The 27989-nt window shown below is 42.3% G+C and overlaps 1 protein-coding gene across 1 annotated transcript in view; it reads right to left on the bottom strand.

Annotated features, from left to right (window-relative positions):
* LOC122806648 (paired amphipathic helix protein Sin3a-like) overlaps positions 1 to 27989 on the bottom strand; it is a 1265677-nt gene that overhangs the window by 22699 nt on the left and 1214989 nt on the right. The window contains exon 16 of the mRNA XM_044077239.1: positions 9706 to 9913. Within this exon, the coding sequence (XP_043933174.1) occupies positions 9706 to 9913 (208 nt within the window). The remainder of the gene's footprint in view (positions 1 to 9705; positions 9914 to 27989) is intronic.

Here is a 27989-nt window from a genome sequence, read left to right as displayed (position 1 = left end):
CATGTCCAAGAGTCAGTTTCCGGTGATTTCTCCTGTCCACCTGGTGAATCTGGGAATACTGGAGCAATGCAGCAATAGCCTCATGTACACAGACAACCATCTCCTTATACCACCCAACACTACAACCTGCGAGAGATGCACTTACATAGCCAAACTGGAAGCAAAGCTCTCTCCACCCAAGATTGTGCTAGACAGTCAAGAGGAGAAGGTTAACACCTGCATTACACCTCAAGCAACACATAGCCCTTCTAAACCCACACCACCAACACCCACACATAGCAACACTAAACCCTCATATGCGGAGGCTCTTAACAGTAACCTCCTCAAGCAACAAGGACCTCCGAAGCTGAAATGCAAACACCAATCACAACCAAAGTGTCACATAGCGCACAACACCAGTGTGCCACCCAACAGCCCCTAAGGCAAGATAACATACCAAACACTTTAGTCACAGGTGACTCTCTAGTCGGGTACACTGATGTCCCACTCACCAGGCTGAACAAGGAGAAAATTACAATCAGATGCCTGTCAGGTGCTAGGATCCGTCACATAACGTATGCACTCAAGTCACTCCACAACAAGTACAAATATGACTCTGTCAGTGTCCATGTTGGAGTAAATGACTTGATACGTACCTTCCTGAACTACATGAAGAGAGACAAGGAAGAGCTCTCGGATCATGTGGCACAGGAAGGTATGACCCTAGCCCTGAGTAGCATCCTGCCTTCGCCCAGAATGATACCACAGTATAAGGACAAAATGATTGACTTCAACAATTGGCTAAGCTTCTGGTGTCATTCAAAGGGGATCCAGTATCGGTTTGCCTGGGATGACATGACTGACAGACCATGATGCATTGCCAGAGATGGTTTGCACCTGTTGCCCCCTGGGATTCAGGTTACTGGCTAAGGCTCTTGCCACCCCTATAGTGCCTTTTTAGGCAAAGTTCAAAGGACAAAACCACCACCGTAACAGGTACAAGCATGCAAAATCTGAAGGTAATGCTACTCAATGCTAGCAGTCTAAACCTCAAAATGCCCTCTCTCGAGGCACTCCTAAAAACGGAGAACATCGACATCTGTGCAGTAACTGAGACCTGATTCAAGGCTCAAGAGAGCACCCCTGCAATACCAGGCTACAACTCTTACCACACTTTTCGGCCACCAAACCAGGACCGAAACACTAAAGGTGGAGGAGTGCCCATATTCACCAAGGATATTCATACCACCAGGCTAGTTGCCCAACACAATGCGTCTGAAATTCTCCAGGTGCAACTAACACTATCCAAACTGTAGCTTGCTACAGATCCCCCACCATGCCCCAAGAGTCTTACTACACCTTTCTAAACATACTGGAAAATATTAAGATACAATCAAACACCCTAATACTGGGTGATTTCAACTACCCTGCCATTAACTGGAAAAACTACTCATGTATCAACACCTTTGCCCAACGGTTCTTGGAATTCATAAATTCCAATGCCCTGGATCAACTAATCCATAGTCCCACCAGGGGCTCCAATATCCTAGACCTGGCTATTACCAACATGGGAAATCGATGCTCCACACCTATGGTCAGCCCCTTGTTGGTCAGGTCTGACCATAAGCTAATCACGCTCGACATCCACATCCCTCCCCCACCCACCAGTAAAGAAACCTCCGTAAAAAACTTCTCCAAAGTCAACTTTATGCTACTCAAGTCAGAAGTGACAAACTTCATGACACCCATGCAACGGGAACTGAAAGTTCGACTGCTGAATCCTACACTAAGTCACTGTACGAGCACATCCACTCGTGCATGAATCGTGCCATCCCAAATAGAACCAAGATGCTCTCCTTCAAAAAAAGGAAGTCAATCCTGTGGTCCCCTGCCATAAACAAACTTTACAACAAAAGGAAGAAACTGTTGCAGAAAAGAGGAAAATCCCAGGATGCAAAAAACTCCCTTACCAGCCACAGTAAGAAGTTAATATCCCTCATAAAATTCTCCAAAGCTAGTTACAAAAATAAAATTGCCAAAGATTCCAAAGACAACCACAAGCCATTCTATAGCTATGTCAAGAATCTAAATGGCAATGCTCAGATCTGCTCTGAGCTACAACAGAATGGCATTAAATATACAGATCCCAAGGATATTGCCAATATCCTGGCAGATCAATTCAGTTACAACTTCACCCCCCTCTCACCCCCTAAAGAGCCCATCTCAATACCAAAAGATTGCCAAATTCCAGTAATAACAGACACACAGGTAAAAAAACGCACTGTCCAAAGCTAAGAATACAGCATCCATGGGACCAGACGACAACCCGGGCTGTGTACTACATGAACTACAAAACGAACTGGCACCTCACGTAAGTGTCATGTTTAATCATAGCCTCACCTTATGCTTCATGCCCACTGAGTGGTGCACAGCTACAGTTATCCCACTCCACAAGGGGGATTCACCTTGGATCCTGGGAACTACCGCCCCATCAGTCTGATGAGCCTAATCTGCAAGGCCATGGAACGTATTATCATGGAACTTATAAACAAAGACACTGGCAACCTTCAAACACTGGACCCCACCCAGTTTGGGTTCATGAAGGGCTGATCTTGTCTCCTGAACCTGACTGACGGGCTGATCCTGTCTCCTGAACCTGACTGACTTCTTCGAATCAGTCTCCAGAGCTGTGGACGAGGGTAAGGCAGTCCACACAGCCTATCTGGACCTTGCCAAGGCCTTCGACACCATCCCCCACTCTGGAATCACTGATAAACTTACTAAGCTGGGCATTAATACCTACGTCACTCTATGGGTTGCCAAATGGCTTACTGACAGAACCCACACTGTAAAAGTAGCAGACTCCAAATCCAGCTCCAGACAAGTGGAGTACCTCAGGGTTCAGTCCTCGGACTGCTCTTGTTTGGCATCTACTTCTCTGACGTACAGGCCAACACTAAGGGACTCTGGCTAACAAAGTTCACTGGGAGCCATTATTGAATCCCCAAATGATGTGGATATTCTACAAAAGGGCCTTACAGAAACAGATGCTTGGTGCCAGAGCCATGGGCTCAAGCTCAATGCCAAGAAATGTATAGTTATCCCCTTTGGGGAAAAAAACATATACCAGTGAATTACCACATAGGTGGCAGTACACTAAACACCGAAAGTGTGATAAGAGACTTGGGGACACAGGTGGACAGTGGTCTCACCTTCGATAACCACATCGCCACAACAGTCAGGAAATCCTTCTATATGGCACACCTCATCACTAAGGGCTTTTCATCCAGAAAAAAGGAGGTCATTTATCCCACTGTACTCATCCCACATTAGACCCATTACAGAATACAATGCCCCGTTTGGAATGTACCTCTCAAGACATATGCAACAACTGGAAAGGCCGCAGAAATACCTCACTAAAAGAATCACAGGCCTAAAGCAGATAACCTATGCTGACAGCCTAAAAAAACTCCAACTATACTCTGTCGCATATCATCTACTCAGAGGCAATCTCTGCTTAACATACAAGGCCATGTAAAACCCAGAGCTGTTGGACATGCTACACTTTAAGAAATCCCAATCCCCCAGAGGCACATGCTCAAGGGATCTAAACCTTGTCATCACAATGAACAAAACATGCTGGAGGGATAGGTTCCTGACCTAGAGACTCCCCACACTCTGTAACAGACTGCCCATACATGTCAAGCAGAGCGCCTCTTTGGCCCTCTTCAAAAGGAACCTTGACGACTGGATGAGAGATAGGAAATTCACCCCAGGGATCACGTCAGTCACCCTGCTAGACGGGTCCAGGGAAGTAAATATTGTGGGAAGAAATAGACAGGGAATTGTTATGGCTAGGCTTGTATAGACCCTAGGGCCGATAGCCTAGTACCAACCTATGAACCTATTCACATATTCAAAGGAACATATTATATACTTGCAAATAGAACAACTGTTGCATAAGTGCCTATAGATGATGGACAAACACTTGTCACTTTTTGGTGAAAAGTATGAACAAATGTATTTTGTTAGCACATATATATCATTCAGAGTGAAGAAGTTAGTAGTATTGTAAGATATTATTGGAATTTTCTCCACAAGGATAGGGATTTGAGTAAAATTTTAAGTAAGCACCTGATTATGTCATACAAATAGGGAAAAAGTTTAAAGGACATGCTTGTTCATGGAAATTTTGTCTTAACAAAAAGTAACAAGTATTTGTCCTACATCTATGGGCACTTATAAATGCAACAATCGTTCTATTTGCAAATATATAACATGTTCCTTTGAATATGTGAATAAAATCAAATATGTACCTAGGGGATTGTTTTTCATGCAACTCCAAGGAGGTTATTTATGCCTTAAGATGCCCATGTGGATTCTTTTATATTAGTGAGACAAAAATAAGTTTTAAAGTGAGGTCAATGGAACATATCAGGGACATAAAAATCAAAAGGAAGACAAGATTTTGGCATGTCATTTTAGAGCTGTACATGGCAGTGATTTCCTATGCTTCAAGGTTGTATTTTAGAGCAAGTATTTGTTGAAAATTATAATGCACCAAAAAACGTAGCAAGGACACTGCTATTCCTTAAAATCTTTATTGCACATAAACACAAGATGAGCGCTTTCGGGACTTCTCCCTTCATCAGATAAAATTACAATAAAACGACCCCTTCTTTTAAACTAGTGCATATCCAATAGGATTCAGTAAAAAGCCCGCCTTTTTTGAAGGGTGGGCTTAACAGGTATCACATCATTTAAACCTGGTGTACGATTGGCCATAAGCTCAATGATCCATCTGGATTCTGCTAATTCTGTCAAATGCTTCACATCACCCCCTCTAGTGGTAAGCCTTATGTTTACTATAGCCCTGAAAGTGAATTTGTGTGTTGCATTATCCATCACATGTCTGCTCAAAGCATTATGCACATCCCCATTCCTAATGCTAGATAGGTGCTGTAATATCCTTGTCTTTAACATCTGGTTAGTTTTCCCTACATAAAAACTAGGGCAATGGCTACACTCAGCTAAATATACTATATCTGTCGTTTGACAGGTAGCCCTCCCTTTTAACACAAATTGTCTATGTGTGACAGGATGATCAAAGTTAGTCTTCTTATTAATGTGGCCACAAGCTTTGCACCTCCCACACGGGAATGTGCCCGTCGTTATTGTTGCCACTGTATTTTGACTACTTAGCCTTTCTTTGCATAACAAATCCTTCAGATTCTTGTTTCTTCTATATCTGAAGTTAGGTCTACAACCTACTATAGCACTCAGCCCTTCATCACTAGTCAGAATGTTCCAGTTATTCTGTACAACATTACAGATATCACCTATGTTGCTACTGTAGGTAAACATTAATGTATTATTGATTGAGTTTGTGTTTTTTGTATAAAAGGTAGCACATTTTTATAGCTGAATTTTGCAACTCCTGGAAGGTTTTGTACTGAGGCGCTAGAGAATAAAATACTTTTGGATCTAAACCAGTGGTCTTGATTTTCTTATTGTTGCTAGTTGTATGGACTGTTTTAAGTCTAGTTCGCATCTCATCACATCTGCTCACTTTCACTGCAGGTCAAGGCAGCATAACCATCCTATCTCAAAGAACTGTCCAAGATAACTTTGGCTAAATCTTTAGTTTAAAACAAACTGTAATATATGGGTTTGACAAGTGATTTCTACTACATGAATGACAGCTAAAGTGACACTGTCAAATTCCATCCATAAACCTACTTGTCTGCACTGGTGGCAGAAACAGAAAGCCCTAACTACAGCCCAAACAACCAGTTTGACTGGAGGTTGGCAGGGAGAATGGGGGGGGGGGGGGTACTATTCTAGGAGGAAGGGAAAGTGAAGCCAGACACTCATACTGCCACAATCTCTCAGAGCAAGAGGGATGGTGATGAAGCAGGGCAGGCGGGGGGGTAGTAGACTTAGGAAGACACCAATGGGTGGTAACTTTCAGTGTGTGTGTGAGGAAGCACACACTTGTAAGGTGAAGGAAGTGCGGGCTACCTCTGTAACATTGCTCACTTGCCCCCCACCCCACCCCACCAGGGATTGGGGATAAGTCATTCAAAAATGTTCTCATTGCAAGGATGCCAGCAAGAAAGCATAAAACATCTTAATGGCTGTCTGAAAAGTGATATTTGTGTACTAAGAACAGTGCCATCATTTACTGTACAGGAAGGGTTTTTTTTTTTTTTTTTTACAGTTATGCACTTAACTTCCCTCTCTCTGCAGCTTCCAAGGGTGTGCTTCGGCAAATGTAGATTTCCCAGTAAGCAACGAGTAAGGTGCAATATTCATACTTCTCTGCGTTCCCCTCACTGAACTAACATGCGGCCACCTTCCCTCCACAGAGATGTGGAGTTCCCACCCCCTTTGCTGGCTCCTCCCTGCACCTGAGCTACCAGTATAACCTAAGTTTCTGGCAGATGGGTCTAGGGTCTACCGCAGGGTTCTTGAAAAGATACTGGCAATAATGTTGCACCCTGCAAAACTTGCCAGGCATTTCTGGGGACAGGACATTGTGAATTAGGATACAAAGAAGGGTATGGGAAGGGGTGTTGCACATCTGAGATGCTTTCTACTCTACTACTGTACTACTTTGACCTCTCTTCCCATCTGAAATGTTCACTCATTTAAAGTAAAAGCCTCCCCCTAAGGGACCAGCCTCAGAGGGGAGCCTGGGGGGATGGAGTAGTGTACTGCCACTATCTGTGTCGTACCTGAGGAAGAGTGGATCAGATTTAATTAGACCAGATCCACCTCTTCTACCTCTCAGAGGAATCTTCTGAAGAAAGGTTCTTTTTTCCATTTAGTTTGGGTTTCTACCCTTGAAGCAGACAAGGTAGGGATCTTGGTCAGAAAGGAAGCAGACCTCTGTAGTGTTGTTGCATATTCTGCAAACCTCGCAGACATCTGTACAGCACTTAAGTCAGAGACAGGATTCCAGACATCTTATATATTGTCACCCCCTTTTGCTGCCACATTAACTAAAACTCTAAGAATGAATATTATAAGCTGTGGGGGAAGAGAGGGACTTCCTTGAACTTGTGAAGACAGGCAGATTACAGAGACACCTAATGACCAGCATTGGGCTGTGGTGTACAAATATGTTAGATTCTGAGGCCTGGCTGGCCAGTCCACTATTTGCCTCTAAAAGGATTTCGTGGAGGATAGAGAGACCAAAATAACATGAAGCTGGACTGCAACAAATGTATGCACGTCTTACTAGAATACCTTGGTGGGACTGTACGGGTCATCACAGCCTCAGATTCTTCATCTGCTAACTCCTTAATCATGTTTTTTTTTTCTTTTGGTAAGGTTTCTCTATATCTCAGTATTTATGATGAGGTCTCAGGGACTCTGTTAGTCTTCTCCTGGACTTCACAGGAGACCTTGCACTACTGGATAACTTACCTCCCCCTGTGCTATAGGGGAGGGGTAGGCATGCCTTAGACAGCTAGTCTGATGTCTTCCATAAGGGAGGCTTCAGTTTTTTAGTTCTTTCAAGTTATGTCTTTTTTATTAACTGAATTACAACGCTTACGGCTACTTACCATCATGTTTTTCATCAGGGAAACCTAAGTGGAAATAGGTTCATAGTTTCATAGGTGGTTACTAGGCTAGTGACCCTAGGGTCTTTATAAGCCTAGCCATGTTTTATACGCTTATTCCCTTATTGACCAAGTTGTATGGTCTATATTTGTAGTGAGAGTCTATGACCAGCACAGACTACCCTTATCCAAGAGGGACAAAGGTGACACCCCCAGGGTAAATTTACAGTCTCCCATCCAGTTGTCTAAATTATGTTTAAACAGGGTCATTAAGGAGCTCTGTTTTACGTGAAATGGGAGTTTTTTTTTTTTCCAGAGGAGTGGCAATCTCTGGGAGATGTATTTGTCTCTCCAGCATGTCCTGTTAATGTTGAAGGCTAGGTTAAGATCCCTAGAGTGGATCTGACTTGCAGATATGCAGCAGTTCCATTAGGGCAAGGTCCGAGACTGGTCTGTAGGATAGGCACATGAAATTGGGAAGGGGGGGTAGTTAAAAATGAAAAACTTCCATACAAAAATGATTAGTAGACACTTGGAGGAATTAAAGGCAAAAAAGGGCAAAAATTAACTAGCCCTCTCTTGACAAGAAGTGACCAATAAATTTCAAATTAAGCAGATGACAGTTTACTTCAGTGGCAAAAAAAAAAAAAAAACAGTATTAAAGATAGTGAGGCTACACTTCCCTTTACAGCCAAGCTTCCTGATAATAACCCTAGCACTGGGAGTAACATAACTCATAACTGGGTGACATCAAAATTTTTCAAGTCTGGATGGAAGACAAACATTCGTCAGCAGTAGCTTTCTATTGTTTTCTGAGGGCACTATAGCAAAAAAAAAAAACATACAGACATTCAGCATAACTACAAAAGTGAAGGTATATCAAGATGAGGAATAATATACAAATATGCAAGTATATTATATATATCAACTTTATTGTGGGTCCTGAAGACAAACTTGCGTTCTTAGGTTCATAGGTGTGTACTAGGCCAACGGCCCTGGAGCCTCTATAAGCCTAGCCCAAAAAATTCTCCCTGACACCGTGCCACCCGATGTTAGTTCATAGTGCCTGTATCCAGTTCACAAATTGCATTCAACTTGTAGAGTGACCCCCATGGACAGACACTGCTACTACTTTGCTAATTCTTTCAATCAGGAAAATAAAGAGGCATTCCCCGGAGAAGAAAGGTGACCAGAAGAGATGTACTGCATCCAAACCAACACCTCCAACTAAAAGGCACGCAGAGCACTCTAAAAGCAATATCTGAACACATCACACCCAGACTGCAATATCTGTGGTAGCTGCACACAATAAAATGCTGGTGCCTTAAACATAAAAGGCACAAGGAATGTTCAGTTCTACAGATATACCTAAATGAATTGCATGAATGCTGGCAAAAAAATGCTCTACTTTACTACAAAAAAGTTTCCATAGATTCTTAGAAAGATAGCCTGTGACAGGAAACAGCAGAGAATTTTGGGGATGGAGATCAGTTATTTTTTCAAGACACAGCCATTCAGTTGGTGAGTCACTTTAAGGGAAGTTCAGTTAAAGACAGCAGAAGGAGAACATTTCCTACAACACAATATATGTATGTGATGGTAGGCTACCTAAGTTATCCTTTAAAAAAGACAGAACAGCTCTCAAACTTGAGGGCAATTCTGATACAAGACATCAAGAAACAAGTCAGAAGTAGCCTGGTTCCATGGTGCATAGCAATAATGCTCTGACTGTGACCAGAGTTTGATTAATGGTTTGGGTGGGCTTGAACATTTTACACTGGCTCGTTCAACTCAGGGGAGGTACATGTGCTTGGTGCAGATGAACCCTGGTGGATACTGGGGATGCACATTGGCTGAGTCACAAGTGTAAGTGTGGACGATGTATCACAGTACCCACTGCCTGACGACTCCTACAAGTGTATATGCATGCACATGAAGAGATGGTGCGCTCCAGGGGAAAACACATCCTCCACAGCCATGTGACACTGTCTCAGGATTAATCTCCTTTCACCTCCTCAGTGATATTACAAGAGAGAAGTATGCTTAAGAATGTGATGCCTTCCAACATTAGTTAGCTGTACTTTCTACCACTTTCTTTTCCATACACTAATCATAGGCTGTGTATATCTTTACAGGTTTAAAATCCAAGTAAACTCACCTGATGGGCTCTTAGCAATGCTGTCCTTCTATACATGTAATCCTCAGATTTCACCACATAGACCATCTTGTAAGAGTTCAACTTAAATTTGCATTCCATCTTATCCAAACTTTCCACATTTTCTATGGATTTCTTAGCGCTGCCTTCCTTCCCATCCTTCTCCTGTTGCTCCCTTCCACGTTGACACTTGCGGATCCGTCGAAGATTCCTTTAAAATAAGTTTATAAGTCAATAAAATGTCAAATATGTTCATATAAACAATTTGCTTCAAAATAAAGTTGACAATGCTTAATTCAAATTTATTGTACCTGTACTCTCCATCAGGAAAAGTTATTTTTAAAGTTGTTAATTAGGAGGAAAACTATCTCAAGCTAAGGAATAAAGACTTTTTTTTACTACTCACAGAAAGAAAACATACAAAGATTCAGTAAAGCCATTTAATATCAGATTTCAAGCTACAGAGATCATTTGATTCTCAAAATATTTTTTAAGAAAAACATTGGATAGCAATTTTGTTAACACAAAAATAACAAGCTATCAGTAAAACACAAGGACATCTAGTACATACAAAAGTGTACTACTGCAAATAACACTTTCTGATCACACAGAGTAAAAGGTTTAAAAGGTAGTGATGAAATGCAAAGTACAAATGGAAGAGGATGACCCAGTACAAGATGAAAATGGGGGGAAAAAATTCCCAGAAAACGACAAAAGGCCAGCAATAAACGGTCCTGGAGTATAAAACAATTATAACCAATACATAAGCATGGCTTGAAATAATCCTTTATTAAACAGACCGGTTTCGGCAACAAATGCCTTCTTCAGTGTATCAAGGCTTTTATTATCTTGATATACTGAAGAAGGCATTTGTTGCCGAAACCGGTCTGTTTAATAAAGGATTATTTCAAGCCATGCTTATGTATTGGTTATAATTGTTTTATACTCCAGGACCGTTTATTGCTGGCCTTTTGTCGTTTTCTTGGTTTAGTTTGGCCGCGCATCTACCTACGTGCATAGCATCATGTTTGGTTGGGAAAAAATTCCCCTCAACATTTACAGTGATGATTAAGTAGGGTGTGGGACTGGGCAGTCGACCCATTATGTTTTATGCTTAACACTTTTTATCTTGAAAGAGTAGGCGCCCACGAAAAAATGTAGCAGGGGAAATTGATTATATTTGGGAGGACAGTTTGTCAATGTACAAACCATTAATTATGATACATGCCTTGTAAACTCTCTCACACAGACACTGTCAAGGAAAGTTAGATGACAATTTACAAGCTAATCAAGTATCACAATCACTTAAACAGGTTGCAAGCTTATTTTCTTTTAAATGTGTGGATTTTTCGTTTATTGTGTACCCCAGGGAGGTTAGTAGGGTCTTTACAAAGGCCAGGTGCTTGAGCAGCTTTTCCTGACTGTCTGCCTGAATAAGGCAGTCGTCAAAGTATGGGTAAATTTGGATATTTCTTTGTCTGCAAAAGGCAATGGCCGGAGCTAGACATTTTGTGAAAACTGGGGGCAGTAGATAAGCCAAAGGGAAGTGCAGAGAACTGAAAGTGTTGAGATCCTGCCCTGAAGCAGAGGTATTTCCTGCATGATTCGCTGATAGGAATGTGGAGGTAGGCCTCTTTTAGACCCAGGGTGGCTAGCCAAGCATCCTTGGAGAGTATGGGAAGAACCTGCTGGAGGGTGAGCATTTTGAATTTTGGGATCACCAGGAAAGTGTTTAAAATGGATAGCTCAAGGATGGGCTGCCAGGTGCCCTCTTTTCTTGGCACCAGAAAGTCTGGCGTAGAAGCCTTGGCCTATCTGTTCTGCAGGAACGCACTCTACTGCCCTCACAGAGAGCAGGGAAAGGATTTGCTTTTGAACCTCTGCCCAATGATTTGGTGGTAGATCTGGGAACTCTTTTGGGAATGGAAGGGTGTGGAAGGAAAATTTGTATCCCTGAAACACAATGTTCAGAACCCATTGGTCCTTGGTAATGATGGCCCAGGTGCTTGAGTGAAGGGAGAATTTTCCTCCTAGGGGTAAATGAAGTTGGGCGGGGGGTGGGAGGAGTTAAGGTAAGTCATTGTGAGTTCTTACCATAAGGGGGTGGCTTAGAACTCCCTGGTTTTGAAGAGGAGGTAGTCCACTGCTTAGATCTCCACATTCCCTGGGGCTACTGTCTGGAGGGGGGGGGGGTCTGTTTCCACGGGGCCTAGGCTGGACCGGTTTACTCAGAGCAGGAAAGGACCAGTGCTTGGAGGGATAATGTCTGCTGAACCTAGGGGGCTGGACCTGTAAGAAATCCTTGACTGTCTGCATAGATTTTGCTTTTTCTTCCATCTTTTTTTCAGACCTCTTCTGCCTTGGTGCCAAATAAGTTATCCTTGTGCAAGGGGGCATCCAACAATTTAGATTTGACATGGTCTGGCAGGGGTTGTTCCTTAAGCCATGCATGTCTTCTAATGACAGATCCAGTGACTGCTGCTCTGCAAGAAGCTTCTAGGGCTTCAAAACCACAGTGCAATGTGTGTTTAGTTACTTGACTTGCAGAATGCATTAATTCTTGTAAATCTTTAGATTCTGTCCAAGCAGGAAAGGAAGACATTTTTTGTTTAAGGAGTTCCATAGTATGTTGCTGAAATTTCAGCATATGGAACTGACAATTTAGTGCCCTGATAGCAAGAGTGGCTGAGGTGTATACTTTAACCCATCTGTCCAATGCTTGGGAATCCCTGTCTGAGGGGGTAGGATTCTTAGCAGAGGTTGCTTTAATCCCCTTTTGGCCCTTGAGAAATGACCTCAGGGTCAGCTGTTGGATTTTTAAAAAGATATTTGTGTGAGTCAGGGACTCTATAGTACCTGTCTGGTTTTCTGGGATCAGGAGGTAGGGCGTCAGGAGTCAAGCTAGATTCGAGTAAAACATCCTCCACAACATCCAGGACTGGGGCTAGCCAAGGGTCTGTGTTGTGGAAGATCTAGGAATTCCCCGAGTCTCTTTTTAGACTGAGGGTAGTCCTAACTCTCCCATTGTAAATACTCCCTTAGAGTATGCAGGGTTTCCCCAAAGAAAAAATCCTCTGAGGGAGAGGCTGAAGGAATGGAGTCCTCTGCATCAGAATCCTCATAAGTAGAGAGGAGTTGCAGGTCTTCATAGTCAGATGCATCAGATTTATCTGACTCTTGCTCAAACAGAACTACAGGGGACAGATCTCTTTTCTTTTTGGAGGAGGTAGCTTGGCTTCCCCTGATCAACATGATAAGGTCTTCCACCATTTTAAGCATTTGAGACTGAGGCAAGGTAGCAGGTGCCTGACAGTGGGTCGTTGGTTTCTTGGGTGTGGTGCGAACCCTGGGTCTAAAAAACTTGGCCGTTTTTGAAAGAACGGTAGTCACGAAAGAAGATGGGTTTGTGTCGAGATTTGGTAGTGTGAAGGACTTCCTCGGAAGCTGGTGCCTGCTCAGCGGCTCCGGACCCATCCAAGGTAGAGACAACAGCAGGATCCTTAGTCGAAGAGTTTTGCAGCATACCAGACTCCGAAAAGGTCTTGGTAGCGGCCTGCAAATCAACTGAAGTGAGCATCAGGGGCTGCGAAAGGGCCTCACTGAGTACCGGAGAACTGACGACTAGCTTATTGGAAGCATCGTTGGTAGGTTTGGACTAGTGCAGTCTGTCTCTGTCTTTATCTTTACATTTTTTCGGAATATCTGCTGTCGGATGGCTTACCGAAGCCATATCGGAATTAGAGGACAGTAAGCAAAAATATCTAGCTACAATAAGGGCCCAATGATGGATAGTTCTGGTGTTGAACAAAGCACAGAAGCGACAACGAGGGATGTTGTGGTCTGGGCCTAAACAAGTGACGCAGTAAGAGTGGAAGTCTCGATGTGGTATTTGCTTTTCACAGGTGAGACAATTAACTTTTTCTGACATTGGTTAGTGCAAGAAAAAAGGATCTCCAATGGGGTACTTAGCTTTCGAAGACTTAAACTTCAATTCGGTAGCCGAAAACTCAGGTAGAGGCCAACCGGCACTCGTGCGAACTGCTTCTGCTTCGGGCTCCACGGCAAGAAAGACTGATGTAATGGCGTCAGCTGCCTTACTTTATACTACTGATGACCTGATGTCAGTCCAAGCAACTGACGCAGAAATACTAAGTCGCTGGCATTCGGGCCGGCTGAGGGCTAGCCTGGCAGGGATAAGCCAAATGTGATGACTGCAACAGTGAAACATGAAGAACATCTGCATCTGCATAACAATATTTCCGTCTAGGGCAAGAACGCTATGAGGTCCTCACTGCCCTTTTTCTGCATTTTACTTGACCAACTCAGTACTGTAAAATCTTTCCCTCCAATTCATTTTTAGATTCAACACAAGCAAAATATAAATTGCAAATGTAAAGATTTTAATTGCTACTTGCTTAAAAGAACTGCGCACAGAACAGCAGTTTCATATCATACAGTGTCACTCATTTAAAATTATTACAAAGACGTTGGCAACCCTAAACCCTTTTAAATTTCTGTGTGTTAACAGCACTAACCTAAAGTCTTCAAATATTACACCTATAGTTGTGTTAAGATAGTCTCACTAGTGGGTGTGTAGAAATCAACGGTTCTACAATAATACACTGCAGCAAACACAAGCAGCATTTGTATTATTGATAATTTCTGCAAAGTACCAACCCACTTCAACTTAAATCTGTTTTTATGGCATGCAACCATTGGTTTCTCACTCAGATTATTTTTCCTGCACTAGCTTGGATAAAGTTATATTCTAATATTTAAGGATCAAATTACTCATTACTGACCTACACTAATTTATAAAAGTAGTTATTGACAAGTACATAGTGTTGGCATTTTGCCAGATCTCACAAAAAAAGCCTTCTATGATCTTTGAATTCATTTTATAAAATGGTGACGTTTACTGTGAAAATCCACACTGCATACATCAAAGATCTATTTCCTTATAAACTACTCTTGCAGCAGTTCGCTGCTATGCATTAACATCTTACAATGAGTTACAAAGGTTTACAGCTTCAGGACATATAGTGTCCACTTCAACTAGGAAATATAACAGCTACCAAAATTGGTTTGCAGGTGGACCATGAAAAAAAAATCCTTCCTTTGTTGTGTGCGTACTGTGCCTGCTCTGACACAACCTAATTTGCAGTTTTTGCTGCATTACTATTTCTCTAATTCTTTAAACATTATGTCTGAAGATGAGAATGGACTAGTTGTGAGTACTGGTTTGTTAAGTAAAATCACCATTATCCAGCTATAAATAAAACTAATGAAGTGTCATTACCTGGCAGTTAAGGCTGTTGACTGTAATAGTGCTGACTACAAAAAACTGCACATCTAATATGATTCCCTGGAAATTACAAATTTATACTTCTGCTAACTTATACTAAAGTATGACAAAAGACTTGGTTTGTACGGAGCAAAGACTCACATGACGGCTAAACTTTACATTCTGTTGTTTTTCTTATGCATATATTTTTTTGGGCTGTTAAAAGCCGAAAGACACAACAACAACAACAACAACTTTTTCTTTATACAAGAGAATTTAGATACATTTATATATATCACACTACTGCTAGGTTTACAGAGTTGATGTTACAAATTACTCATTATGATACATACCAGAATCTGAGTTATAAGAGTTTGTAAACAATTCATGAGATACTTGGTCACAAGTTGATTATGAATTATAGTTTTTGAATAAATGCAAGCATCTGAATGGGATAATTTTCCCACAGTTCCTCTCTTGAAAAGCCAACACCTTCTAATCACTTAAAATAAATCTTTTAAATTGCTTTAAAATTGTAGAAGCATGCATTTGATGTATCTGTATTCCAAGTGCGAACTCTATATCTGGTGAATTACAAGACCATTTTAGAATACATGGTGAATTATAAGACCATTTTAGACTTAGTGTGTTTTTGTATTAAGTCATCATTTCTGCTTAACAAAAGTGTGTGGTCTTATCTTCTGTTTATTAAATGGTAGTTATGTACTCAACATTAGATCTTTCCATCAATATCTGTCCTATATGATTGATGGTTCCTCGAGCCATTTGTCGAATCCAATTTAGCAAAACTAGTGCCCCAGCCTGCAGTCGCTTTAAATAAAACAGGTGTAACATCTTAACATAACCATAGATGTCCTTATCTTTTACATGCTGCAGTATCCATAACATGAGGGAGTGCACCACTGTGTGACTTGTACGTCCAGCCAGAATACAAAAGTTTAAAGCTACTGTAAGGTACCTGTGATGCTGCACATCAGCAAACGTATATCAACCATAAAGAGACGCCAGGTATAAAGTGAACGTCAGCATGTACCAGCATCAGAACTGAATGCCACAAACAGCACCAGCCTGATCTTAGGTGAGGAAAACATGCCACCAGAGGCCAGGCAAGCATTAGGGGGGAAGGCAGGGAGAGAAAGTAATACTGCAGCATATAGAAGAGAAGGACATCTAGGGTTATGGTAAGATTTTACACAATTATTCTGTGTCCTTCTATTCATATGCTGCAGTATCCATAACATGAGGGAGAGTACCAAAGCTCGTACAGAGGAAGAATTGGCAGAGGAGCAAAAGCATTCTTCACAAAGTCATGCAAAACAGCTCTGGAAAAAAACAGCCCTGGGTGTGAAAATGACATCTAGTTTATAGTGTTTAGTGAAGGTATGAACAAAAGACCAGATAGCTGCCAAGCAGAGCAAGTGTCCAACCCTAGAAAGCTCCAGAGGAAGACACTGTCCTAGCAGAATGTGCCCTAAATGGAGAAGATTGATTCTATCTGTTGGCAATATAACAGAAGGAGACAGCGTTTGAAATCCAAGAGGATATAGTCTGCTTGGAAATAGGTTGACCCAGGACCCTTGGGTGATAAACAAGCATTCAGACTTACAAATAGGTTTTGTTTTGTTCAAATAGTATCCGAGTTTCCTATGCATGTCTAAAGTATGCAGAATCCTCTCACAGGAGGATTGATGAGAAGGGAAAAAGGTTGGAAGGTTGACAGACTGACTGAGAGACAACTCATTAACTACCTTAGGAATAAAAAAGGATTAGTGCATAAGGAGACCCTATACCTATGGAAGATATCAGAGCTTGTAACTCAGAAACTCTTGTGGCAGAAGTAATGGCCATGAGAAGATTGGTTTTCCAGGTGCAATTTTGAGAGAAGAGGAACTTGCTGGCTCAAAGGGGGCCAGGGTAAGTTTCTCTAGAAGAAAATTGAGATCCCAAGATGCGGGAACGGGTTTCCTTGGTGGTCTGACATGAAGGACACCTTTTAAAAAGAGTTTGACTTGCAACCTGGAACCTAAAGGGGGAGACATAGGCAGACAAGTAGAGAGAGCAGAAAGATGGGCTTTAACTGAGGAGTGCGACAGCCCACTCTTCATTAAGGTAAGACAAGACCACCGGGACATCCACAAACAGTGGTTTAAGTCCTTTTTGAGACACCAGATGGAAAACCTCTTCCATTTGGAAACATGATTGCCTCATTGTGGGCTTTATGGCCTCCTGCAGAACTTGAAGCACATCCTTAGAAAAAAAAAAGTGTCTGAAGGGAATCAAACCCCATCACCCATAGAGTCAGACTTAGAGTTGACATATATGGGTGTACTAGACTTCCCTTGTCCTGTGAGGAGGTCCATTCTATGGGGTAACTTGTGGTGACTGCCCTTGGCTAAATGCAGGAGGAGGGGGAACCAATGCTGTCTTGGCCAAAAGGGAGTCACCAGCAAGACTTTTCGTCGCTCCCAATGAATTTTCAGCAGAACCTTTTGGAGAAGTGGGAAGGGGGGAATGCATACAGAAACATCCTTTTCCAAGAGAAAGCTAGAGTGTCCACCTTCCGTGCCAAGGGATGTAGGACCCTGGCATAAAAGTTCAGAAGTTGTCTGTTCATGGGGAGGCAGAGAGATCTATCTGAGGTATACCCCACTGATGGACCATATCCAGCAACCGATCCCTGTATAACAACCATTTGTGGGATTGAATCACGGATCTGCTGTGCGTGTCTGCTACAAAATTCTGAGTCGAGGAAATGTAGACAGCCTGAAAGGAGAGCTGACTCTGCAAAGCTAACTCCCAGGTCTGTAAAGCCAGTCTGCACAGGAGATAAGACTTTGTCCCTCCCTGTTTGTTGACATGCCAGACAGCCGAGGTACTGCGAACCACCCAAGGATCCCTGGAGAAAGCATAGGTTTGAAGGGTGAAAATCAAGACCCTTATCTCCTTTATATATACTGTTTGGCCTGGAGACCAGACATTTCTGATCTTCCAGGATTCCAGTGCTGCTCACCATCCTAAGTCTGAAGCATCTGTGTACAGCTTCTGAGTGGGGAGAGGTGGTTGTAAGGGTAGACCTGGGTTCCTTGGAACTTGAAGTATCCATCAGTTTAACTTCTTTTTCAAGCAAGGTAGGAGTGGGATAAAGTCCAAAGGATGAAACAGTTGCACGCAAATTGTCCTCAAGAACCACTGGACTTTTCTCATGTGTAACTTGGCTAAAGGGAGCATAAGGATCATGGAGGCCATGAACCCCAAGAGGCATGGAAACTCCCTGGCAGTCAGGGATTGGAGGAGAAAGAGGTCCTGGAAATAGGAAGTTAGGGACAGGACCTTTTCTGGAGGTAAGGAGGCTAGCATCCTATCTGTTTGAATCCTGCAACCCAGCAAAATGTGGTCTTGGGAAGGAATCTGGGCAGATTTCTGACAGTTGATCGTGAATCCTAGTCTCTCCAGGAGAGACGCCGCGAAGGAGAGATTCTCCTGAAGGGTGTCTGGACAGGGGACTGGAGGAGAAGGTTGTCTAGGTAAGGGAAGATCAGCATGCCCTGTAGTCTGCAGAAGGCTATGACAGGAGCTAACTATTTTGTGAAGACCCTCAGAGCTGTAGATGGTCCAAAAGGCAAAGCACACAACTGAAAATGTGAGGATGCAATAGAAAAGCAAAGAAATTTACTGAAATGAAGGTGAATGGGGATATGAAGGTAGGCATCTTTGATGTCTGATGACACCATAAAGGCCTGGGGAGGAATGAGAGGAAGAAGGATAATGTTAGCATTCAAAAGGTGGGAACCTTCAAAAAGGTATTGAGGTGGTAAAGATCTAGAATGGGCCTCCAAGGGCCATCCTTTATGGGAATCAAGAACATACTGGAGCAAAATCTTTTTCGAACTTGGCAGGGTGGGACTTCCTGAACAGCGCTTTGAGAGTACGTACTAACACAAAAAACTCAAGAAAAAAGGAATCAAACTACTGAAACAAGGTGGACTGCCAAAGAAGACTCCAAAAGCCACACAGAAAATAAGGTAGCTCAACTGTTTTATTAAGAGCTTTTCGTCCCACGTAATTGTGGGACTTTCTTCAGATAAAACCAGCTCTAAACAACATCCATTAAATAATCAAAGGTAAAAATCATGTGCTCACAACCAACAATATGCTGGGGTATCATTATTGAGGCCAGAATTGATATCGAACTGTTAAATTTTTTTAAGTATGCCAGCCCCCAGGATCCCAATTTTATTTGGGATCCCAAAAGCCAACAAGAATGTCAGTGACCCACCTATGAGACCTCTAGTGGACACCAGGAATAGTAAAACTTACCCCCGCGCTAAGGTAGTTGATCAGATTCTCAAAAAGTATGTCTCCCAGGGGAGTCAAATATGTAAGGATTCGTGGTTGTTCCTTCTCAACATTAATAATTTAAAATTGAAAAAGAAATCTTAACTTCTTGACAGTGGATGTTAAGGATTTGTACTCGTCGATACCTCATTTGGAAGGTATCGAATGGGTTAGTTTTATGTTACGTAGTAAGGGAGCACCTGTGTCAGAAACTTCTCTAATAGAGGAATTGTTGGACATCGTTCTGTCTTATAATTTCATTACTTTCAATAACAAGTATTACTTACAAAAAATAGGTGTGGCTATGGGCTCCCCTTGTGGAGCCAGCTTCCCCAATCTTGTGATGGCATACTGGGAGCAGGAATTTATTAGAAAGAACCAACGAATTTCCAGTCAGATTCACTTCTATACACGTTACCTAGATGATATTTTTATGATTATCGAAGGTGGCGAGGGGGAAGGCGAGTGAAGTGATCTCTTATTTTAATTCTACAGCACAATTCTTGACATTTACGTACACTTTTAATACTGACAGAATCGAGTACTTAGACTGTGACCTGAGCAAAGATAAAATCAATGAGTGCTATATAGCAAGAATTTTCAGAAAGGAGACATACTCTAATACATTTTTGCATTTCAGTAGCTGCCACCCCCTGCACCAAAAAGGATCTGTGGTCAAGGGTCAGTTAGTTAGGGCAGCTCATATTGTCTCCAAAGATAATGATTTTACTGTGGAATGCAATAAGCTCAGGGAGATGTTTACCAAGACAGGATACCCGGATAAACTGATAATTGAGGTTCAAGAGAAGAGATCAACTGGCTTTTATAAACCAATTCTGGGACATAAGGTTAGACTTGACCCCATGACGAACATTCACGATAGGGAAGGTCAGGATACGAGTTCTTTTGGTTGGTTCAGCCTGATTACCCTGTATAGTATCAATAGCCACAAAAGTTTTAGTATTATCCATAAAAACTGGGAGTTAATTAGTAATGACTCGGTAATTAGACAGAAACTTCAAGGACCACCTCGTGTGGTCTTCAAATGAGGACAGAATTTAAAGAGCCTCTTGGAACAGAATGATTCCATCAGTTCCAACAGGAAAGGTATGTTTAAATGTTATGTGTCATTATGGTCAATACATGGACATGGGACAGAACTTTACTATTAGGGTGTGCAAATTCATCTCCAAACTAGATTGCCAATCTAAATCTGTGGTGTATGATGCTCAATGTCAACAATGCCCCGCGTTTTACATCGGTAAAACCGAAAGAAGACTTATGGAGCAGGTCTATGAACATTTTTATCAGATTAGGAGGCTCAAACAAGAGAGTTCCCTGGCTAGACACATTAATGAGTTTTCTGACCATAAATTTAAATTTAGAGCAATTGATTCTACTGTTTCTGATGGCCGAGGGGGACCAGACTCACTTCTCCTGGAGAGACTTGATTTACTCTGGCAACTACGTACCACTGCCTGCCTTTTCCCGGGGCTTAATGAAGTGTATTCTATTTTTTGTACTTTAAAATTAAAAAGCCTAATGAGATAGGAATCTATAATATATAACTTCTTTGATGGCATTTTGTACTGAATAGACTACAGTATTTAATAAGTAGTCATGGTGAAGTGATGGATATATATATTTTTTTGCGCTTGTTTTTATTGTCTGTATTTTACTATACCTTGGGTAACCGTATGTCAGGTGAACTACTTGGGGTATAGTATATTATGAGCACCAATTAGGAGTTTTATGTATAGTATGCTTTTGTAGCCATCATTTTAGAGTTTTGTGTGTTCATAGGTAGCTACTAGGCTATTGGCCCTGGGGCCTATACAAGCCCAGCCAAAAAGGTACCCTGGCTTTTGCCACCCAAGAAAATTATTTTCCTGTGCCACAGTCTAGCAGAGCCACAGAAGTGATCCCCGGGGTAAATTTCCTATTTCCCATCCAGTCATCAAGATTTTTCTTAAAGAGTGCTAATGAGGACCTTTGTTTGATATAGATAGGTAGTTTATTCCAGAGTATGGGAAGTTTCTGAGTCAGGAATCTATCCATCCGGCATGTTCTGTTTATTGTGGTGACAAGGTTTAGGTCCCTAGAGCGTGTAGCTCGGAGGGATTGGGATTTCTTTAAGTGGAGCATGTCCAACAGCTCTGGGTTTGACATAGCTTTGTATGTTAGGCAGAGATCATCTCTGAGTAGGCGATATGTGACAGAGTAAAGCTGGAGTTTTTCAAGACGGTCTGCGTAGGGCATCTGTTTGAGGCCAGTAATCCTCTTTGTGAGGTATTTCTGCGGCCTTTCCAGTTGTAGAAGTCTTGTGAGGTACATACCAAAAGGGGCGTTGTACTCTATAATGGGTCTAATGAGTGATGAGTAGAGGGGAATAATGACCTCTTTTTTTCTGGATGACAAACCTTTAGTGATGAGGTGTGCCATGTAGGAGGATTTCCTGACTACTGTGGCGATGTGATTATCAAAGGAGAGACTATTGTCAACCTGTGTCCCAAGGTCTCTTATCACACTTTCGGTGTTAAGTATACTACCGCCTATGTTGTAGTTCATGGGTACAGAGTTTGTACCAAAGGGGATGACAATGCACTTTTTGGCATAGAGCTTGAGGCCATGGCTTTGACACCAGGCATCTCTCTCAGTGAGGCCCTTTTGTAGGCTGTCCACATAGTTACGAGTTTCAATTATGGCTCCTAGTTTGCAGTCATCTGCGAACTTCGTTAGCCAAAGACCTTCTGTGTTAGCCTGTACTTCAGAGACATAGATACCAAACAGGAAAGGATCCAGGACTGAACCCTGTAGTACTCCACTTGTCACTGGTCTGAAGTCAGATTTGGAGTCTGCTACTTTCACAGTGTGGGTTCTGTCAGTGAGCCAGTTGGCAACCCATCTTGTGACATAGGGATTTATACCTAGTTTAGTGAGTTTATCTATAATTTCAGAGTGGGGGATGGTGTGGAAAGCCTTGGCAAGATCTAGACAGGTTGTGTGAACCACCTTACCCTCATCTACGGCTTTGGTGACTGCTTCAAAGAAGTCTATCATGTTTAAGAGACATGATCTGCCTTTTACAAACCCGAACTGGGTGGGGTCCAGAGTTTGGAGATTGCCAATGTCTTTGTTTATAAGTTTCATAATGATACATTCCATGGCCTTGCAGACCAGGCTAGTCAGGCTAATGGGGCGGTAGTTCTCGGAATCTGTGGTGGCTCCCCCCTTGTGGAGTGGGATAACAGTCGCTGTGCGCCATTCAACGGGCACAAAGCCTGAGATGAGGCTATGATTGAACATGGTACTTAGGTGGGGTGCCAGTTTGTTCTGCAGTTCGTGTAGAATGCAGCCTGGGATGTTGTCTGGTCCCAAGGATGCTGTGTTCTTGGCTTTGGAGAGTGTGGTTTTTACCTGTGCAGCCATGATTACAGGAACTTTGCATTCTTCCAGTATACAGATAGGCCCTTTAGGGGGTGAGAGGGGGTAAAGTTAGCACTGAACCTATCTGCCAGGATGTTGGCAATCAGTTGGATCTGTACATTTAGTGCCATTGTGCTGTAACTCAGAGCAGATCTGTGTTTTGCCATTGAGATTCTTGACATAGCTATAGAATGCTTTGTGATAGTCTTTAGAATCAGTGGCGATTTTGTTTTCGTAACTAGCTTTGGAGGATTTTATCAGGGATCGCAGCCTCTACCAAGGTAGTCATAGTCATAGTCATAATAGCATTTCTTTGACAAAAGCAGAGCCAAAAGATGACCTTACTATGGAAGTAATGCCCAGTTGATGGTGTTGGGGGTAGACAATGTGGCTGCTGTGCAAATACTGTCCGTAGAAGTATTCCCAGGGAACACTGCGGAAATTGACAGTACTCTGGTGGAATAAGCAGTGAAAGGGTGGACAGTGTTACCAACATTGAGATGGCAAAATTTTATGCACTCCGATAACCTCCTCAATATGGTCATCTTGGATGCCCGAATGCCTTTCCTTTGTGGGGTACAAAAAAACAGACTGGTCACCATTTCTGTACCCTGATGTTCTTCTTACCCAGAATCATAGTATTCTAAGGACATTTTTGTAATGCAAGAGGCATTCTCCCCTGTCAACAGAGAAAGGGAAGAAACTTGAAGATTGATTACTTGATTTAAAGTTGATCTCTGCTACTATTCTGGGCACAGAGGATGACTTTGTTTGGAGTACATTCCTTGCTCTGGAATACAAAATGTGTGTGTGTGGGGGGGGCTACACTTAACAGTTATGGCTTGTAAGTTGAAAGTCCTTCTAGTCAAAGTAACTGCCACAAAATGTTTTCCAAGACAAGGTACAAAGCTGATTCAAAGAGTGGCTATGTGAGGGCTTCTAAAATGAAGATAAGGTTCCTTGGGGGCAGTGGGTCCCTCACTGTGGATTTTTGAAAATAAGGTGCCCTTGAGGAAAGCTTTACTGACTGACTAAGGCAATGGACATGTCCTGGGAATCCCAAGTACAAATTTGACTAAGTGTACCTTTACGGAGCAGTACCTTCCCTGGTGGGACTCACCTGGGATTCAGACCACTTTGTTCCACAGAGATGGTGATGTGCGTCTCTTCTTTCCTTGTAGCTTTTCTGATGGCTCATCTCTGCGAGAAGGTTAGGACTTTTACAAGTCCCAGTGGTAAATGTGGAATTTTTGCCATGTACAGCATAGAAAAAGCCATCCTGATAACCTACGATACCTTGGTGATGCCTTCCTTGATAGGCAAGTCAGCAGAGGACTGAATGGATTTATGCAATGCAGCTTGTCTATGATATATGAAGTCATGGAGTCAGCAGTAGGGAACCATACCTGGTACAGCCAAAAGGTGGCTATTAGACTCAATTGATAGTGTAGCTTTTTCGTTTTTCTGGATGGTCTTTGTTATCAGGAGCAGTGGGGGGAGCCACATGTCCACTGGATCTTGTGTGAACTGGTCGGAAGGCTTGAAAAATGAGTCAACTGCTTGAACGTTCAGCACACTGAAATGGATTTGCAACTTTTGCAGAGACCACACGCTCTGCCCTGGCTGGCCCTGAAAATGCTTCCCCTCACCACCATAGGGTAGCAGCATCAATTGTAGTGATGGTGAATTGCAACACTTGGCAGAAGTTGCACCTGGTCAGGTTGAACATACACAGTCACCACTGGAAGCAGTTTGTGTAAAACACGAGATGCATTTGGACAGTGACAGATTTTGCTCGTTCCACTGGAAACACAGGGACCAGTGAAAAGGTCTAATGTGCAACAGGGTGAGGAAAAGTCGGCCCTAATACCCAAAGTATATGGCTGACGCCGGGTCAAGGCAGACTGATAAGGATTAGTAATGAAAGATACCCTATCTCCTTATGGAAAAAAAAAAGGGCTCTACTGCCATAAGCAAAGCAGTAGCCGCAGGCTCAAAGGTTGTAGTAGAGTGTTTTTCAGTTGTGTTGTCTGTTAGAATCAACACCTGCCCTGGAAGAAGTAACTCCTTGAAAAGCCATTATGCAAACTGACTGCTAACATCTCCTTAACCCTAAGGCTTAAGGCCATCTGGCTGCTGTATTCAGTCCACACCCAGAAAAGCACATGTCTGAGAGAGGGTACTACTGGACTTTATTTCGCTCACAGAATAGAATACCCCTCTTAGCACTGCTATAGAATAAAATCCTAGCCCCTTTCTGTACACAGGACTGGCTGATGGCCCCCCTTTAACAGAACAGAGAGAATTGCTTTGTGAGCTTCTTTCCTTTGTGAGGGAGGAACGCCTGGCATGCCTTGAAAAGGGCAAGGTAAGGAGGAACAAAAGCAGGAGAACTCCCTGTTCTAGCCCTAAAAGAACCTTGCTCTGCCTCCTCCCCCGCCCCACCTAGACCCCCCCCTCAGGAGGGGGAAGATATGTCCATCCCTGTCCAGGCCAATTTCTGCTTAACAGTCTGCATAGATTTAGCCTTGTCCTCCATTTTTCTTTAAACTGACCTTAGATTTCAATTGTGAAAGGAGATAATTTTGATATTTTAGCAAGAAGAAGTATACACTTTCTTTTCCATCTCTCCAAAGCCCCTTGCCTCTTTATCAGAGGGAAGGATTTTAATGGGTCTGCCCTAGGACTCTTAAAAGATACTTTATGAGCTCAGGCACCCCTATAGTACCTATCAGGTTTAACAGGGGCAGGAGGCAAAGAATCAGGTTCAGGGAAGCCTCTGCAAAAACATCTTCACCACATTCAACACAGGAGGTATAGCTAAGGGCCTATGCTGGGGTAAAACAAAATTGGAATCAGAGAAATCTTGGCCTTCCCATTTAAAATGCCCCCCATGGAATGCAGAGTCTCTGAAAATGAAACTCAGTTCAAAACTCTCAAACTCAGGCCCACCCCTAGGCCTCTTATCAGGAGGGCATAGAACCTCTAATCATAGTAATCAAATCCTCTGCCCATTTAAGCATATGTTTGTTTCTTAGGCAGGCTGAAGTGCTCCCCTCAGCCTGGCCTACCTCCTGAGAGCACATCCTGTAACAACAGTAAGTCTGCCTGAGACTCCACAGAAAGAAACTCCAAACCACGTAAACTGTGGATACCATAAATACTTTGTGACACTGTTTTATTATGTCTACTGGGTTTAAACTTTCCATAGACAGAGTACAGAGTAGTGACCCAGCAATCTGGTAGGAAAACCTTGCAAGCCATGGTGTTCAAGAAGCAAAGTATGAGTCACACATTGGGAAACACTGCAGCCGATATCTAGGAAAATTGGCTGTGATGCCTATAGGAAATGAATAACCCAACTAGAGAGTTTGTGTCTTGCAATAGTTATCCCCAAGACAAATTAGTGAGGAGCCAGCTGTCTACACAGGGAAAGATTATGGTCCTTAGTAACCACTGATGAGCCACTACTATGGCTACCACCACCATAGTACACTTGGTGAACAACCTGAGAAGGTTGTATGTGAGAACAGAGGTAGGCTGCTAAGTCAGAAATGACTAGCTCCTAACCTGAAGTGCAGGTACCTTCTGGACTCTCTAGCAATTCTGATGTGTAAGTAGACATCCTGGAGTTAACACACACACACACACACACACACACATATATATATATATATATATATATATAGAGAGAGAGAGAGAGAGAGTAGAAAAAGCCCAGGATAAGCAGGGAATTAGTTTTCTTTGAAACTACAGTCCAAGCAGTTAGTGCAAAGGATTAGGGCTACAAGCTTCTAACAAGTTGCTTCTTGTACCTCAGTTTCATTCCTTCACTTATCTTCTGTTGGATGACTGAGCATACCACTTAGCTAGACAATGCTGCCAACCACTGAAAAGGAACAAATGTCTAGTGGGCTTACATAGCTAACAGTTGAAAACTTATTTAATTCTGCACTGATTTACATTGCTGAAGTCAAGTATGGGCCTAAGGTTCCTGTTTTCTTTGGCACCAAAAGGAGTACTGAGAAGTATCTTTAATCTCTCTGGTCTTGTGGGACCTTGTAGATGGTTACTTTCTGCATAAGTTGTTGACCTTTTGCCTTGCTGTCAGTTTTGAGATGGTGTGGAGCACCTGGAATGGACTTTGGTGGTGGAAGTATACTTATGAAAATTACTCATTAGACTCTTAATGTTATGCCCTAGACCCACCTCTTCTTGAGTAATCTCCCTGCACAGATGTAGGTGGAAGGACAGCTGGTCTTTACTATTCCAGACGGCAGCAATCGGGGAATAATTAATGATCACTGATGTCCACTTTGAGGCTGATGGCTTCCTACAAAAATCAATAAAAGCATCCTTCACCATACTAGATTAAATGTTACAATGAAGGAGCATATGTATAATATTAGAAAAAAGGACAAAAAACAAATATTTTACAGAAATAGTGTTGAATGTATTGGTTTTAAAAAAATTTTTGTTTTCTATCCTGGAACACTTTGAACCTGATTACAGGGGGGTGATTACAGGAATTTTTTGGCTCAAAGAGAAACTACATATCAAATTAAATTACAGGCAGATCGTTTTCCTGGGTTAAATGAAGCCATCAATATTAAATGTTTCTTAAAAGATCGTGAAGCATATGTTTTATAATGTTTGTTATTGTAATGTATTCAATTATGCCCATTCTATAGTGCATAATGATGAATGAAGAGTTTGTTTTTGTAAAGGGCTCTTTAATTACGATTTTACACTATGCAATTGATTTTAATTGTGTGCAGTATTTAAATGAATGTTTGATGTAACATTTCTTTTGGTTCTGAAGAAGTTTTTTACAAAAGCGTTGAATAAAGTGGAAGTTACACTAGTCTGTGGTTTCGTATTTTCCAGCCTTGAGCAGCTTTTTTGATTTACCTTGAGCTACTATTTCACTACGAATTGAGAGTAGCAACCCCCCCCCCTCAGTTTGTGAAACTACTACTCTATCTGCCAATAAGTGCTGATGATTTATGCAGAGTGTTGCTGGAACTTGGGTAGCTGTTTTTATTAGAGATTCACTGCAGTCTCAACCCCCAAGCCCCCCCAACTGCATTCTTGCTTCACTTAAATACAAACGCACATTCCCATGTTCATCCTGCCCCAAACCACCTACTTCAACTAGTTTAGCTTGTGAATTCTATCCAACAACTAGAATTAACCTACTTACTCCTTACGAATAGTTTAG

Source organism: Protopterus annectens, chromosome 7.part0, assembly GCF_019279795.1.
Source record: "Protopterus annectens isolate FY-2018-M chromosome 7.part0, PAN1.0, whole genome shotgun sequence".
Taxonomy (NCBI): Eukaryota; Metazoa; Chordata; order Ceratodontiformes; family Protopteridae; genus Protopterus; species Protopterus annectens.
This window is presented reverse-complemented; position numbering and strand designations above follow the sequence as displayed.